Source organism: Lacerta agilis, chromosome 10, assembly GCF_009819535.1.
Source record: "Lacerta agilis isolate rLacAgi1 chromosome 10, rLacAgi1.pri, whole genome shotgun sequence".
NCBI classification, from domain to species: domain Eukaryota; kingdom Metazoa; phylum Chordata; class Lepidosauria; order Squamata; family Lacertidae; genus Lacerta; species Lacerta agilis.
Window position 1 is genome coordinate 16,594,546 of NC_046321.1, and position 18,297 is coordinate 16,612,842.

Below are 18,297 nucleotides of genomic sequence, written 5' to 3' on the forward strand. Positions count from 1 at the left end.
AGCTGCTGGTCTAAATATGAAATCTGGGGAGAGCTGACTTACCAGCACACACAATCCTAAAGCTGAAAATAAGAGCTGGCTGCCCACCTTACTTTCCATGTAAATTTTACTGAGTGACATGTTGACCCACACAGCAGTCCAGAGAAAGCTTCACTATATTTAGCTCTGGACAGCCTTCCCAAAGTGCAGCGAGAGGCACAGCAGGTTGAGCAACTCTTAGCAAGGAATTTAAATAAACTGGCTAATCATCTGGTTTTGTTTTTAAAGTTGATAAGATTATAAAGCTGATGAAAACTGAGACCAGAGCTCACTTGCAGAGTTTTCAGTCTTTTGGGGTTGTATGAACAGAACCTGCAGCAGGCTTTTTAAGAATAAAACTGGCCCTGGCCCGAGGCTTAATTTTGAAATGTAGGGCTTGTCCACACTTCTGCTTCTCCTGTGATTTCTAGGCACAGGTCCAATAGGTTTTTCCTTTTCTCTCGCTGCTTTCCCTGGGAAAACCCGCTGCTTACTGCATCAATCCACAGAATCCCAACTGACATTTGTTCTGATTCAGCAGTAACCAGCAAGTTTTCTAGGGAGAAGCGACAGGAGAAAATAAAAACCTATCAGACCCATGCCTAGAAATCACAGGACAAGCAAAAGTGTGGATGAGCCCTAAAGGGGAAGGCTTGTGTTCCAAAAATGATTCTCAGGGTTTCTATCTGGAAATACCACTGTAACCCTGGACACGTTGAGGCTCTCTACAGATGCTCAGTGGTAAAGGAAATGCACCATGAACTTGCTCAGCAGTACATATTCACTCATGGTGATTTCACATGTTCCAGGGTGAAGCCCTGGCACTGAAAACAGATGAGCTCTGATACAAATGAAAATCTGTATTTACTTACTTCAACATGTGGTAAACTGTACTTGGTGGCCTGCCTACCCCTTCTGCAAAGTGGGGCCCCGGACCTCTGCCCTGAAGTCCTGCCCTGACAGCACCAGTAGCTATGGACAGTTTATCATCAGGTGTGGGAAACATTTTGCCCTCTGGATGTTGCTGGACAACAACTTCCATCATCCCTGGTCATTGAACCATGCTTGCCAGGGCTGATGGGAGTTGTAGCTCAGCAACATTTGGGGGCACAAGGTTCCCCACGCCTGGTATAGAGCAATTGAAGCATCTTCCTTTGTGCTATTATGGCACAAGCAAAATAACTGTACAAACTTCATGGGAAAGGGCTGAGAGTGGGGGGAACAGAGTGTAAGCACTTAATTTTATTAAAGCTCAACAACTTTGTCCAGATTTTCAGTTTTGGGAATATGGCAACCCTACTCATTCACATTGCGCCATGGCACTTTACAAAAGGAAAGACTTGGCAGGGCCCTGTCCTCAAGAGGCTCATAATGTGAAAACAGGTAATCAACAGAGGGAGATGAGAGGTAGGGATAAATATGGGAAGAATATACTGTATATTCTGGCGTATAAGACTACTTTTTAATCCAGGAAAATCTTCTCAAAAGTTGGGGGTCGTCTTATACGCCGGGTCGAGAATCTGCGGTCGAGTATATCTCAAACTCTATATTTTAACTGGAAAAATTGGGGGTCGTCTTATACGCCGGAAAATACGGTATGTTTACTTGAATTGTGACTTCAGGGTATTGGAACTAGGGGGTTGTTCCAACGGCTTTGCGGTTCTTAAGAGGAAGTTCCTGGCATACAGAGCGGCAAGGCAGAAACTTTTTTCAGGGAGCAGGAAACCTCTGGATAAGGGAGAGTCGTGAAACTGGAAAAGTAAAGGTCACAGGCAGGGATGTGTCAGCAGCACACAATAGCTAAGAGATAAGGATTGGGTTGCATGTCTGTGGAGGGTTTTGAAGGTAAATATGAAAAGCTTGTGCCTGATCTGGGAGTGGACAGAAGAAGCCAATGTTGGGTCTGAGGGGGGTGGGCAAGGTGAAACAATGGTGAATTACAGAGCAGAAGACTGAAGTAGTCTAGTGACAGATGACCAGGACATGGATCTTATAAAAAGTGGCTAATTCCAAGTAGCATCTCTGCCATGCAATTCTAACACCTTTTTTGTGCTGCACTGCACATGTCACCCTAAGCTCTTATTTGCAGGCAGGCAGGCAGGCAGGCACAGCAACTTGTAAGACAAAAATCAAAAGTGAGGCTTTTGAACTAACAGCATTCAGGGCTGTAAGTCAAGTGCCCAAATCACACATGGCACCAACAGAGAGGCAAGCAAACATTCAGCAGTTTTGGAATAATACAACCCTGACTCAGAATCACTCAACTGCAGCGTATGGCACATTTTTCTCACTTCCTATCTGCTTAATTGTACCTTTTTAAGTCCCACCATCTTCCGCATAGGAACCCTGCTTAGGACCCAACATTACTATTCTAGTCAAGTAATACCTGATCCAAATCTCTTGTTTTAAGTATATGGTACCTGAAATTTCGGGAGGCGGGTGGCGCTGTGGGTTAAACCACAGGGCCTAGGGCTTGCCGATCAGAAGGTCGACGGTTCGAATCCTCGCGACTGGTTGAGCTCCCGTTGTTCAGTCCCTGCTCCTGCCAACCTAGCAGTTCGAAAGCACGTCAAAGTGCAAGTAGATAAATAGGTATTGCTCTGGTGGGAAGGTAAACGGTATTCTGTGCGCTGCTCTGGTTTGCCAGAAGCGGCTTAGTCATGCTGGCCACATGTCCCGGAAGCTGTACGTCGGCTCCCTTGGCCAGTAAAGCGAGATGAGCACCGCAACCCCAGAGTCGTCCACGACTGGACCTAATGGTCCCTTTACCTTTTTACCTGAAATTTCACCTGGTGTAGTTAGTTTTGATTGAACACAAAAAGGTCAAAAGTTTCTGTTCCCTAAATGAGTTTAGAGTAACTGACTGATGGAGTCAGGTTACAGATGCAGTTATTTGCTGATGTGCCTTGCAGATTTGCTCTGTAACAAAATGGAGGATTCTTGTCATTGCTGACATTACTTCATTCATTCATTCGTATAACAATTAATTGCCAAGGTGGCTTCTAAGCAGTTTACAAGTATACAACAAATTACAAAAAAACCCACATAATTAAATACATACACAATAAAACAATTTCATCAAAACATTAAAATAAACATGCAGAACCCCATCTTCATGTTGCCACAAGATGACAATCATCAGGCTGTGGTACAACTGACTAGGTACCCACTTCACCTGCAATATTGCAGCAGTATACAAACAACATTTTGACACTCAGAGAACTCCAGATGTGCTGCCAGCTAGATGTCTAGTGTCTTCTGAATTGGCTGGCAGCACTTTTTGAAACATTTGAAGAGGAACTTACATTGTACAAGCATGGCCTGCACAAGTGCTCTTGTACAACTTCCCCTTCAAAATGTGATAGTTAAGTGCTGCCAGTTGACTACAGATGGGATTTCACATATAGCAGGTGGTATTTCTTAACATCCAAAGCCACTCTTAAATTGAATATTTGCTTAGGTCCAACTAAACATGGATATGACATTGCTTTGGGGGATTTCTGGCATCTGGAGGTCCAGATGCTAGCTTTTTGGCTCTTGAGACAGTAGTTTTCATGGTGAACTTCGGGGAAAACCATATGAAAATCTGGCTCTGGGAAAGGAAATGCCAGCCTGGCCTCAGTCATCAGCAAGAGAAAAAGCAGTTTGAAGGGTTCATGATTTTCCCATCCCTGCCAACAAAACCCCCAACCCACTCAGTTCCAATAGCTTTGGGACTTCCAAGGCAAAAAGAAAGACATTTTACCACTGGCCAAAAGGATAAGGGCCACAAGATAGTTGCATCACCTCTAGCCAATCAAAAACATCAGCAAGGAAATACCAGTCCAGTCCCAACTGGAGAAAAATGCCTGCTTCTGACTTTGTCAAACAGATCTCCATTTCTGTGTTGTGACATTTTATATGGAAGTGTGTTTCTAAATATTTATATTAAATTAGTATATACTTGAGTATAAACCTAGTTTTTCAGCACATTTTTTGTGCTGAAAAACCTGCCCTCGGCTTATACTCGAGTGAGGTGGGCGGTGGGGGCGGCGAGAAAGAAGCCCTTTCTCTCCGCTCGTGCCGCCGCCCGCTCACCCCAGTCAACCATTCCTTAAGAAGCGTACAAGAACAGCGGTTCTTTACTCTCCCCAGGCAGCTTGTTCCATTCCTGAACTGCTCACATAAATGCAAACTTTAGACCCCAGAAGGCAGAAAGCCTATCAGTTAAGGAAGTATTAAAACCCCACAGGTGCTCACTTTCCCTGGCTCCTGCTTAAACAGGACAGGATCCCAGCTTTCTCTGTTTAACACAAGGGAACATTGTGCTGTGGGTTAAACCACAGAGCCCTAGGGCTTGCTGATCAGAAGAATAGTGGTTTGAAACCCCGCAATGGGGTGAGCTCCACAGTGGCAAAGGAGGAAGAGGAAGGAGCAGCCCGAAGGGCTGCTTTTGGGCTGCTCGTTCCTCCTCCTCCTCCACAGCGGCAAAGGTGAACCGGCTTATACTTGAGTCAATAAGCTTTCCCAGGTTTTTGTAGGAAAACTAGGTGCCTCGGCTTATATTCGGGTCGGCTTATACTCGAGTATATGCGGTAAATATCTATTCCCCTCACTCTCCTTCCCTTTTGTGTCTTGTCTTCTTAGTTTGTAAACCTATCTGAGAGCAGAAGAAATGGAGGCAGTGAGAGATTTTACTTTCTTGGGTTCCATGATCACTGTAGATGGTGACAGCATTCACGAAATTAAAAGATACCTGCTTCTTGGGAGAAAAGCAATGACAAACCTAGACAGCATCTTAAAAAGTAGAGACATCACCTTGCCGACAAACGTCTGTATAGTTAAAGCCATAGTTTTCCCAGTAGTGATGTATGGAAGTGAGAGCTGGACCATAAAGAAGACTGATCGCCGAAGAATTGATGCTTTTGAATTATGGTGCTGGAGGAGACTCTTGAGAGTCCCATGGACTGCAAGATGATCAAACCTATCCATCCTGAAGGAAATCAGCCCTGAGTGCTCATGAGAAGAGAAGACTCCCTGGAAAAGACCCTGATGCTTGGAAAGATTGAGGGCACAAGGAGAAGGGGACGACAGAAGACGAGATGGTTGGACGGTGTTCTCGAGGCTACCAACATGAGACTGACCAAACTGCGGGAGGCAGTGAAAGACAGGCGTGCCTGGCGTGCTCTGGTCCATGGGGTCACGAAGAGTCGGAAACGACTGAACGACTGAACAACAACAAAAATATTTAGAACAATGATAACAGGTATTTTTCTTTCCCCCTAAATATTTAGGCCTTCACATGTTATACAGCAACAAATCCAAGTTAGTCAGTTCCTGTGTACAGGGTACTCAAAGTTCCCAGGCAATTTTGTGTGGGTGTGGGTGTGATGCTCACATCTTGCATGTGTGCAACTGTAGGAAACACCAACATAGCACCAATGTTTTACAGAGCAATTGTAACATCTAAAGCTGCCCCCATTTGAGGTTCCCAGACACATACACAGTGATTTTAGAGATAGGTGTGCACATGCATATGATGGCCACATTTTACATGTTTTCTGCAGCAAACACTGTACAGTACAGATGCTTCCCACAGCAACTATAGCATGTGGAACTGCTCTGATTACATTAGATGTTGCAGGTGCTGCCTGCCTTACAACCATACGACTAGACAAGAAACAGGTTTCCGTGTCATAACATAAATGACAATGAGAAGGAAGGAAGCAAATTAAGCTGCCTTATATTGTGTTACATAATTGGTCTGTTGAGTTCAGTATTATCTGCTCTGATCAATAGTGGCTCTCCAAGGTGTCAGTGAGAAATAGATCTTTCCCAGCCCTGTTAACTGGGACATGCCAGGGATTGAATCTGGGACCTTCTATATACAAAGTGCATATGTACCATTGAACTATGGTCCCTCCCCCAGAACAAAAAAAACCAAACATACAAAGCAAAACTAACACCATTATGTGCACCATGGACACCCTACAACTTATCATCTCAAGAAACTAAATTTGTCACTAGAACTTTTGGTAGTAATGTCTGCATCTGGAGGTACTACGTGCTCCATGGGTGTTAATCCTTTCTTAGAAGTGGTTGTTATGCTATCCTGAAATGCACACCATGCAATACATATGTACAACATGACTTCAGTAGGATTCCATCCTAATGCCACAACATGGCATAGGAACCTGCTTGAGTGTGACACTTTCACACTGACACCCTAATCCTCATACTAGTGCTCTGCTATTAGCCTTGGCTCCAGTGCAGAAAACTTTCCAAAGAGTTTCAGAGGATATCTCTATTTTTAAAAACTGTTCCTGGGTACCCAACCCAGGGATTTCTCTAAAAGAAGAGGAGTGAGGAACTTCAGGCTCAGGGGCCAGGCCTCTCAATCCAGTTCTTGGGATTCTGCCCAGGCAACATCACTTCCTGGCTGTTCTCTGTGACTTCCTTAAGAGCTTTTGCCCAACTGGAATATGTGCTTGAACAGCAATAATGACTCCTGCTTGCCTGGGTGAAGAGATGTGTGTGACGATACAGAAACCATTGGCATTTGCATGGCTAGGAAGAGGTCTACCATACAAAGGTAAAAGTCACAGCCATTGCTTCACCTACTCTTGCCTCTGACCTCACCCACCACTGGCCCCTGGAATGCTGCCAACAAAGGAATGTGGCCCTCGAGTTGAAAAAGTTTCTCCACCCCTGCTCTAAAGAGGATCCAAAATTATTTTATGGACTTTATTTCCACAAGATATTGCAACAGCCACAAGCACAAAGGGGATCAGACAAATACATGGAGGAGTAGACGGCTATTAACAGCTGTGAGCTGTGCCTCTGCAATTTACTCACTAGTGGACTTAGGCAAGTAACTCTCTCAGCCTCAGTCTACCCATCTGCAATATAGTGGCATGAATACTCTCTTACCTTACAGAATTATTGTAAGGCAGGGTAGGGGACATGTGGCCCTCCACAGATGTCATTGGAGTCCAACTCCCAGCAGCTCTAGCCTTCATTGCCAATTCATAGCATTAACCACAACACCAGACTAGGCATCAAACAGCTTATCCCACATGGCAGACTGAAGTAATAGAAACACATAGTTGCTGTGTTCTCCAGGAAACAGAAGATCTAAGCAGAGAAACATTTACATTTTCCTTGAAGTAGCAGTAAAGGTTTGCCCACTAAACTCAAAAGCTACAATCAGCACAAGGAAACAAAATCTCAAGTTACAAAATGATAGGCACAGAGTCAAACAGCTGCCAAGCCTCAGCTCTTAAGTGCTAGTGGTGGATCATGAAAAAAGGAACATTACTCCCTTTGAGAATTTTCTCAAGGTCTCTTTTGGAATCATCAGACTAGGTTCACTAGTTGCCATAGATCTCAAATGGTATGTGGGATGATTCCAGGTCCCACTGTGATGTATTTGTTTAGGCACACATACAGAGAGAGAGAGAGAGAGAGAGAGAGAGAGAGAGAGAAAGAGCACAAATTGGAGGCAGATAACTGTTTAGTATTTCTTTTGCACTGTCAAGGGTTTATTCTCTCCTTTTGTAAAAGGTAAACCAAGCCTAAATAAGAGTGGGAGAACAGGCTTGCTGAAATCCTCAGGGGAAGCAATCTAAGTTATATCTGCTGGAGGAAAGCTGTGAGCAACCAACCATGGTCAGCCCACAACAGGCCAGGAAATGCTTCAGCAGCAGCAGCCAGAACCACAACTTGAGCCTGACCACATGTCAACCAGGGACACGGAATACTGACTGAAGAGTTTAAATTTAGACAGGTAAACAGGCAAGAAGGAAGAGTGTTGGCACCTATTCGGGCTTAGCCAGACAGCCAAGATGTGTGAATCAAGTAGCAAAGACTTCAAGAGCAGTGGCAGCTGGTGGCCTCTGGGACTGACAGGGAGGCCTACAGTAGGTGGCACCAGAGCCAATGACAGGTTCTGAAAGGCAAAGCCAACTGCTTGTTCCCATCCTCAACCCTGCTGAGTTCTACAAAGGAACACTGAGGTTGCCAACAGGTAGTGCTATCTCCTGTGCCAGTTCTAAGTCAGAAGGCAGGGAAGGTTACGAATGTGGGACTTACTGAATGCAAGGCATATGCTCTACCACAGAGGTTCCCAATCCCAAAGTGTGGTCCATGGTCCACCAGTGATCCATGAGTTTCATGCAGGTGGTTCACAGAAGCAACTCTGAGGAGTGGCGGAGCTATGTGCATGTGAAAAATGTGTGTGAAGAATGGGGGGGGCACAGGGGCTTTTTTTCATTCTTGGAACTTGGCGAGGACTGACCAGAAGTAATGCGGGGAGAAGGCTCTGTCTTCCTCACAGGAATACAGCTGTGGCAGGCAGCAAGATGTGGAAGGTCAAAAGAGGGGGAAAGATGCTGACAGGGCACTTGAAAGGAGTGGGGAGCCAATACATGGAAATGAAGGAAGCAGCGAGAAGGGGAAGAAGCTGAGAGAGTGAACGCAAGATGGAGTGACTCAAAAGTGGGAGCTGTTAGTTGTTAATTAATAATAATAATAATAATAATAATAATAATAATAATAATTGTCTAAAAATGGATTTGTGATTGAAGAAGGGAGATTTTTTAAAACCACTAATAAATGATCAAGAAAATAGTAATGAAGATGAAGCAAGAGTAAAGGAAGAACATATCAAGGGGAAATGCATCTCTAGAAGGATTTTTAAATTGTATTTTTAGCACTCCTATTGTTTCTTATTGCATTTTATTGTGTTAGAGTTTGAATTCCATATAATTAAAAAACAGTACAACTGCTAAGCAATAGGCAGAAAATTCATTAAGTGGTACAGCAAGACCTTTACCAATTTGCAAATGGTCTGGAGGGCAGAGTGAGTGTGGAAACCTCTGCTCTCTCACTGAGCTATGATCCTTCTCCAACACATTGAGGAGACACAGTTCTGCGGCAGCCAATCCCCTTCAGTGTCTAGTTAAGCCTAATTCACTGCTACTAGACACAACCACAACCAGAACAACAACAACAACAACAACAACCACCACCACCAAATTATTATTTGTACCCCACCCATCTGACTGGGTTGCCCCAGCCACTCTGGGCAGCTTCCAGCATATGGCTTTCATATCAGTGGCTGTTTTTTTTCTTCTTGTCCCCCCCCATCCTAACTGGAATAATAGTGGCATTATTTAGCATAGAAGAAAACAGTAAGTGGTATTATAAAACAACTAAAAAGTGTTTTCTCCCTATTGCCAATGGTAAGTCAGCTGTGGAAGTCCAAGCAAACAACGAGCGTTGGCATCACAGAGACTCTTTGAAATATTATATGCTGTGGCGATCACCCAAACTTAGGAATGGCATAGAAGGAGTTAAAAGGAATAACCAGTAAGAACCTTTAGGGGGCGGAGTTATGTGGGCTATATAAACCCCTCCAGGGGAAGGAAGGGGGTCTTTGGGGGTTGTCTTTTGTCAGGGTCTTGGTCTTTGTCTTGGGGGCTTGTTGTGGGTATTGAGAGGTTGGAAGGAGGGTGGCAAGGGAAGGAGTAGGAACAGGGGTGGGAGAAATCGTTGGGCACTGTTGTTAACAAGAACACAACCCAGAAAGAACTGTTTATTCAGAAACCATATAACTGGAGATGATGAAGACAATGTGGCAGGTCATGCTTAGTAAAGTGTGTTATTGCACTGCAACCAATATCGTGTTGATATTTATGACATCCCAATCTTCTTCTTCTTCTTCTTCTTCTTCTTCTTCTTCCATTTATTTATATTCCACTAAAGCCAAAATAGGCTTCTAAGCATTTAACAAATATAAAAACCAATTACATACATACATTAAAATGTAACCATTAACAATGAAAATACACAATATAACAATTCCATTCAAACAGCACAGTAATTAAAACAGGAGTTTCAGGTCAAGTGAACAAGGGAATACCTATGTAAAACAGATACATCTTCAACAGGTCACAGAATGCCAGTACTGTATAGATTAGGGGTCTCTCATATTTCAGCATGCAATGCATTCCATAACATTGGGGCCGCCACTGAAAAAGCCCATTTCCGTGTCACAAGCCAATGGGCCATGGCAAGATTAAGATCAACCAATGGAACCTGAAAAAATATCCTTGCCAGACAATGGAGGGGAAGTCAGTGTTTCAGGTAACCTGGTTGAGAGTTGTTTATGGCTTTAAATGTAAATAGCAAGACCTTAAAACCAGTCACTAATAAGCAGCTAGTGGAGACCTGTTAGCATGGGTGTTCAGAAAGGGTGTTTAATATTTGATGAATGTATTATTGGATTGAAAAATATAACATTATTCCAGTTTTAAAAGCTGGGAGCAGTTTAGTCAGTTAAATAAATCTCAACCATTTCAATGGGAAAGGTTGAAGTATATACTTTAATTTGCCTGTTAATATTAATGGGATTACAAAAGTTTAACATTGGTGGGATAGTAGCCATTGTGCCTTGTATAGTTGGAAAATACAATGTTCTGGCAACAAAAGCAGTGCATTAAGAGGAAACCTTTAAAACTACATCACAGTTAAGGGTTAATATCACAAAATGGAAACACAGAGCAAGTCTGAAGGCAGCCAAAGGAGATGTGCTGTATAGTATTACATCTACTACCAGATGAACTAAGAAGGCAGGCACTCCTTCCTAATAGAGAGGAATCTCTTTCTGATACCCTTGGGCACAGAAGCATAAGAGATGAAGCCTGGGAACACAGGAAATCTGGGGCTGGAGTACGGCCAGGCTGCCTGTCCAATTCTGCCTCCTACTCTGAATTGGCACTTGGATCTCACAAAGTTTCCCTCTTCATATACTATTCCAATTTCTTCGACAGAAGAAATGAAAACCTGCTTTCATTAATTGCTGGCACATTTACTTCCATGTTCCACATACTCCCCCCCCCTTTTAAATCGCATTAATTTTCTCAGTACCAAATTCTTAAATTTCTCTACGTACAGCTTTGCTTTCTCTCTCTTTTTGCTGCTTAGCCCCTTGGTTACTGAAAAATAAACCCACCTTAGTTTGACATGAACCACATAAGCTGATATATATGCACAGAGCATATGTATGCACTGATGAGATATACCTACATATGATGTTCAAAAAGGATGGCAACTGGCAGCCTGGGAGTGTGATCTGTCCCACAAAGCAACTTAGTCTAGTCCTTGGAAGTGTTTATCAGAATGATTAGCTTTATCTCCGCTGGAATGATAGACAAGTTCCTACACATATTTTCCTGGCTGAATGGAGAATTAAAATGCAACTGAGTGTATTCCCAAACCTAACAATGCTGGAATTCTGCAAATCACCTGTTGAGGAGAGGGTGCAGGGGGTTGGATTCAACTCCTACTTTCCCACCCAAAAGTTGGTTGGCAGGAATTCTGCTTTTCTTTACTTTCCAGTCAGGTTATAGGTACACAGGCTCAGTCATTTCACATATAGGTTACTGGATTAGGACCCTTGATAGTATATTTAAAGTGTTGAAATAAAGCAAGGTTACCTTTCTTTTTCCTTCATAGCCTGACATTTTAGGAGCTGTCACTTAAGCTGCAATCCTATGAATACTTACCTGAGAGAAATAAGCCCCACTAAGATTTCCCAATACATTATGCAATGTGCTAATCACATATTCAACCCTATTTCAACCTCCACCACCCCAAAAATAAGGCTGCTCATCCAGCCACCCCCACCTGAATTGCATGGGAATCCGAACAAATGTAAAAGTTAAACAGAAAAGGTATCTGTGAACAAACACACAATTCAAGATGCTGGAGTTGGACAATGCAGAGGTGCACTTTGAATGCTAAAATGGCACACCTGCAATAGAAAGTGAGAAGGGAAGGGCAAATCCCAGGGCCAGAGAAATGCAAGATGCACACATTGCCACATTTTTATGCTAGGAGTTATCCTAAGTATTATACAACCTTAATCAAACAGAAGAATATGTGGACAGGTCACAGGCTACTTGGTCTCATTTTATCCTATCTTAAGGTACAAGTTGCACTGGGTCAGATTTGGAATGTGTGAGTATTTATTTGAATCGAAAATAATACAAAAGAGATGGGATTTCGTTCATAAACAAGAATAAAATCTACAGACAGAACCTGTAAAAATGATGCCTGGAATCTGGATTATGTTAAACAAATGGTTGAGTACTGCACAACGATTGTGCCAAACATCTGCACTTGTAGAAAATGTTCATTTTATCATGATATTGAAAGCACTGCTGTGTGATTCCACAGAACACATTATCAGCACACCAGACCATGTCACTGCCACACATCCACTGCTTAGAGGTAATTTTACAAGTATTTAAGCTACAGTATTGATATTTTAAAAGCCCAAATTTGGAATAGTCAATTCATTCCAGTAGTTTGCACTGTGTTTTTGGTTGAAACCAGTGGATTTCCAGAACGCATCCTACAACCAAGGCAGCTCCATACCTTTTTTACGTAACTGGCTTTGCAACACTCCAATACACAGAGGCCAGGATACGTGTCTGGAAGGGTGTTGGAGAACACAACTAGACAAAGGTACCCTCAGGCAGAACTGGATCTCAGAAGTTTTCCTAAAGGAATGAAGTTTTCCCCTTGCTGTAAAAGTCACCACCTCACTTTGTCTTCCACCATTCACAGTGCACCTCGCTGAAACTAGAAGACTCCACCTCCCATCTTCTATAATTGCTGGTCATCTAGACTTTACATAACCACCAAGGAAACACCCTCAACAGATGTACAAAGTTCCCCTCACCACACACACTGGCCTGCCATCAACTATAGGAGGACAAAACAGACTGCAGGCCAGGAGCATTGAAGATGCAAAAGACTAGGACTAGACTCAAATGCAAGATAAATAATAGTGTGACAACTTAAAGGGGTTTAGGCCAAGTTATCTGTGAAATGGTAAAGCAGCATGTTTTCTGGACTTGCACCATTATAGGCTGCAGTTCTGGCCTCATAGGATTAAACCCTTCTCCATATAAAAAATCCACACAGCAAGAAAAAAGTCTGCCGGAAGGGTTCTACCTCAACTGGTCTCCTATGTGCAGAGAGCTATTTTTGTACAGAGCAGGCATAGGCAACCTCGGCCCTACAGATATTTTGAGATTACAGTTCCCATCATCCCTGACCACTGGTCCTGTTAGCAAGGGATCATGGGAGTTGTAGTCCCAAAACATATGAAGGGCTGAGGTTCCCTATGTTGGGTATAGAGGAGCATTCAGAGACTTGCAGTCCAAACTGGAACAGCATAAACACAGTTTTGTCACCTCATTGAGTACTAGGTTCAACTGGTTTATTGTTGTGTGAGCTTTTTGTAGGCAACAGCATACATAGATCAGAAGCATAAGTGGGAGAGGTATGAAGACGCTAATATCTTATACCACCCCAATAACTTCAATAACAAATCAAGGCTACTTGTTATTCCTATTTAGGAAAGTTGGTTCCACCTGCAGCACATAAATGTGTCAAGAATAGTTGCATTCCCACATGGAGTGTTAACCACATGGTTTATAATTAGGTCAATTAGTCAAGAATACAAATACACCTGTCTAGGCAGATTATAGATATAAAATACACACACATGTGTACATGTATGTATGTATGTGCTATATCTATCTATCTATCTATCTATCTATCTATCTATCTACCTATCTACGATAATAGGTGTTAATATGTCTGAAATATGTATTTGTGTGAAATAAGAAGCTGCATAAGTACAAATGAAAAAAGAACAGCAGTATGTTGGGAGTATGAGGACTTGCATTGTTAAGCCACATGTACCATAGTCTGACCTTCTATAAGCCACCTAGAGAATTTTCTTCATGGGCAGCCATATAAATTTATTAAACAATAATAATATCACTTGAGCATAATAATGGTAAATACAGGACAATAATAGAGGTATATATTGAACCCCAGTCTGATTTACAGTCAACATCCACTTAGCCTTGTGTGGTTGAGTTACTGTTGTACACTTTACATGTGGCCAGCACTACAAACAGATGCATTTCCCTTTTGCAACACAATGGATTAGGGCCAAACTACGCATGACGCAGTATAACTGGAACTGGAACTCCCAGCATATTTCTTAAAGTTCAAAAACAGCTGTGATTACAATGGAAAGGCTAGATTCTGTTAGTGGAACTGGGGAAAAGAGGGTGCTTAACCTTTCCCTGTGCACCATTTTCCTGATCAAAAGATCCTCATCCTGAATCAATTCCCTCACTTCTGGCTGCTCCTTTTAAGCTCTAAAAAAAGGCAGGACTCCAGTTCTCGTTAAAACCTGATGAGCTGAAGTTGGCTTCAAGAACAGTCAGGGGCGTCGCTAGGGGGGGGTGGGGGCGGTACGCCCCGAGCGACAGGCGCGACAAGCGGCGGGTGGGGGTGACAAGCGGCGGGTGGGGGTGACAAGCGGCGGCCCCTCCCGCCACTCCCCACGCAACGCCGGTCACCCTGGGAGCAGCAGCGCTGCACGGACGGGGTGCTCCCTCGGCCGTGCGCTGTTGCTCCCGGGGCGACGGAGCAAGCGGCGGCACATGGGGTTGACAAGCGGCAGCCCCTCCCGCCATTCCCAAGCGCTGCCGCTGCTTCCATCACCCCAGGAGCAACAGCGCACGGCTGAGGGAGCACCCCGTCCGTGCAGCGCTGCTGCTCCCGGGGTGACCGGCAGCGTGGGGAGTGGCAGGAGGGGCCAGCGCTTGTCACCCCCACGCGCTGCCGCTGGCTCAGTCGCCCCGGGAGCAGCAGCGTCGGACCGCCGCTTCCACAGCCTCCTTTTGAGCCGCAGAGCTTAAAAGCGGGCTCTTCAGCTTAAAAGGGAGCTGCAGAAGCGGCGGCGGCACTCACGGAAACGCCCCGGGGGCGGGGCATCATGATGTCACAATGTGCCGTCACACACAGTCCACACAGATCCCTCTCATATACCCACAAAAAGGGCACAAAGACAAGCATAATCTCTCATCAAATGCATCCAGCAGCTGGTTTAGCAGCTGTTTTGGACCATGACTCCCATCTGCCCCTTTGCAGTGCAAAACATCTAGAAGACACCAGGTTGCCAAAGGCTTTAAGAGCTGAACTCCGCCTCTGAGATTTCATTACAAACAAATTGACAGCCTCACTTTACAAGGTTATCTTGCCAATGACAGGCCTTAAAGTACAGGTGATGAGAGAACAGTAATTTAAAGAGAGACTTAAAATCACCTTCCTTCCACAGCGTCTTGAGAGGATCAGTGCCACAAGCATCCCTTATAGGATCTGAAGAAAACAGCAGCTGCCCTCATGAGGTTGCGAGCAGCTCCTACCTACCCATGAGGCACTCAGTCTCCACCTCGTTAAAAGTACTGTAAAGTGCTCAGCGACCACCCAAAGTGCCCTGCATTGGGATGCGGCTATGCAGGGCAAACTGTTCACCCTGGAGTTTGGGACTCCACCAGACAGGCTGAAAGGATGCCCCAGCAGCTACAGAGTAGTCTGAGAGCTCACTCAGCTATCCTCTACCTGACAGGATGGCAAAGCACCCAAGACCAGTAAATATACCAGGGCAAAAGACGGCTGGAGGCTGTAAAACATGGTAAGGGAAAGTTGGTTTTCCTTTGGTGGATGAATACTCCAAAGGCTGTGAGCGAAGAGAAGGGATATTTTCCTCACTCTCAACACTGCAATCAGATTTGTTTTCTTGCTTGGAAGCTTCCCCAGTTCTTCCCATCCACCAGCATCCCCTGAAACAGGTCAACAAAAGCAGGATTTGTGGACTGCTCCTGTGTAAGTTTCCTACAGACTTGAGACTGCAATCCTAGTCACCCCACCCCAGGAGTAGACAGATAGTACTGTAAACCCCGCTGAGTTCAATGGAGCTGCTCTGAAGGGAAAGTGCTGCCTTAAAAGAATAGATGTTGCTGGAGCTCAAACCTGCCAGACTGTCAGGCAAATGCACCCTCCCTCTTGCAAAAACTTCCCCCTAGTTTAGAAGGTGGGGATTCTGCCACCCTCCATAAGGATGCTGGACTGTCTGCAGCTGCTAATAATCATTCCTGATCATTGGCTGCGCTGGCTGAGGCTTTATGGGCGTTGGAACCCAACAACATCTGGAGGGGGGCACAGGTTACCCACCCTTGTTCGAGCAAGTCCCATCAGTGTGGCGACCAGCCCTCGGCAACAGAAGCGCGCTGTGCCCGCTCGCCAAGACGCTCTTTCCCCGCTACAACTCGTTCACACTCAAAAAAGGGTGAACTCTCCTTCTCCGCTAGAAGCACAAGCAGGGCTAAAATCCGGCCCGGTCCGAGACACCAACCAGGACTAGCTTTTCAACGCGTCTCCGCAGGAGTGAAGTCTCGCCGAGTCCAATGGGACCACCGGCCAACGCGCCAAGAGCCACAGCGAGCGCAAAGCCCGCCCTCCGCCACAAACCCGCTCCTTGTCCGGCCGCGACGGCGAGGCGCTTCACCCCGGTCGTGGCCCAGGGGAGCCGGGACACGTGTTTGCGTCTCTGTAGGGACAAGAACGCGTGAAGGCGGGTTCTGAGGGAGAGGGAGCTTTGTTTCAGCGAAAAATAGCAAGGCGCGCACACTTCCCTTCCCACAACTCCCAGTTAGGGAGGCCAGGCGCCGGGGCTCTTCGGACGGGGCTCCTTCTTTCTTCCCCTCGGCATCCCAGCGGTGACAAGAGCGCCTGCCCGGGCCCTTCGGCGCTCGCCCTGCTAGGGGCGCCCCCTACCTGCATCTCTGCGCTTTCCAACCCCGCGACGTCGACGGCTGCGGCAAGTTTGCCTCTCCGTGTGTGCGAGTGTGTGTTCTCCTCGCCCCGCTCGAGTTAGTCCCGGCGCTGCGCAGGCAGCAGGTGAGTCGCCCTTTGGCAGCGCGGAAGGCGCCGGGCCAGCCAAGGTCAGCTCAGGAGCCACCGGGGACGCGCCCCCGCGCTCCTCTCCAACGGGCTGGATGCGCCCCTCTCCGCTCGCGCGCTTCTGGCTGGCCGGCTGCAGCAGCAACAGGGGCAATGGGCACCCACCGTCGCCGACGCTCCCTCCCTCCTGCCCGCGATGGCTGGCTAGCTGGCGCTCTCGCTTTCTTTCGGGCTACTGCTGCAGAAGGGATTTTGCACCAGACAACTTTTAGGCCGAGAGGAGTTTTGACTACAGCGGCGACAGTAGCAGCAGCAAGACGGCGCCGACCGTAGTGCAAAGGGTCGGAGCAAGGCGAGCCGAACCGATCCCGGGGGCTCAGGCAGCAACCTCCGCCCCGCCTTCCCCCACGCCCCGCGCCCGCCTCTCCCTCCCAAGCACCCCCTCCTACCCGCCCCGCGCGGCAGCAGCGCCGCGCCGGCGATGGGCACCACCCCGGGGCAATCCCCCTGAACCCCCCTCGCGACACACACCGTGGATATAGCCCTCGCTGTCATCCTGTCTCTTCCAAACGCAGCCCGAGAGTAACCCCGCCTCGCCACTTTAGATTGCCACCCTTCTAGCTGGCGTGGCGACACTGCTGTCCCGAGAGGAACTTCATTCATAGACCTTCCTTTTCATTAAAGCCCTGACCCCTTCGCTCTCCCCAGTCTTCCCTACTAATCGTCTCTCTCATCCTCTCCTTCCGTGGGACATCCCCTCTTCCTGCTGCCTCATTCCCCACTCTCCAATATTCCCCCTAGCCTGGAGCTTGCTCCTGTTCTCACATATACTTGACATTCTTTCCTCCCCAACCGATTAAACTAGCACACTCCCAACACCAATGAGTTCCCCACTACCACCTGACCCCACCAATTGTCCCTTCCACTAACATACCATCCAATCCATCACCAGGACACATCTCGCCGCCCCCGCCGCTCCATATGAGTCCCTTGATGCAGACACATGCTAAAAGTTGACACTCAGTGCCTTTCACCCCTTGTTCCTCCCTGTTGTAGACTCAGCTGCTTCAGAGGAGCAAAAGGCAGATGAACTGCTCTTTCACTGCCCATGCACACACACACTGCTGTAGAGCTTTGCAGTGCCTTCAACTCCATTGGAAAAGCAGGCATCTGCAGTCCAACATTATTCACTTCACAGGAGCAGATATGCAGGCTCTTAAAAACTGACTTGGGAGGCTTCAACTGTTTCAGGAACAGGGAATCCATGATCTGGGATGGGATGAGATGGGAACGGAAGAATGGGGCTCTAGCAGATAGTGTCAATGCTTTTGTGGCACCATAAAGGAGTGCAGGAAGAAGAAACACCATGGTACAGCTGCATCAACACAACTGGACGCCTTCATCTGCTCCAGCCGCATCAAACCATGTCTTTCTCATATCTGTTTCTACAGCCACAGCAGATGC

General features: G+C 46.2%; 1 protein-coding gene across 3 annotated transcripts in view; it reads right to left on the reverse strand.

Moving 5' to 3' along the window:
- The window catches only part of WNT5B (Wnt family member 5B), a 100,815-nt gene extending 83,346 nt beyond the window's left edge, over positions 1-17,469 (reverse strand). Inside the window, exon 1 of one of the 3 annotated variants that reach the window (XM_033163213.1) lies at positions 17,365-17,469. In XM_033163213.1, coding sequence (XP_033019104.1) covers positions 17,365-17,388 — 24 coding nt within the window. In that variant the 5' untranslated portion in view covers positions 17,389-17,469. Of the gene's footprint in view, positions 1-15,195; positions 15,253-16,707; positions 16,984-17,364 lie in introns of those variants that run through there. The other 2 variants (XM_033163215.1, XM_033163214.1) reach the window with 2 other exon arrangements.
- Between the last annotated feature and the right edge of the window lie 828 nt (positions 17,470-18,297).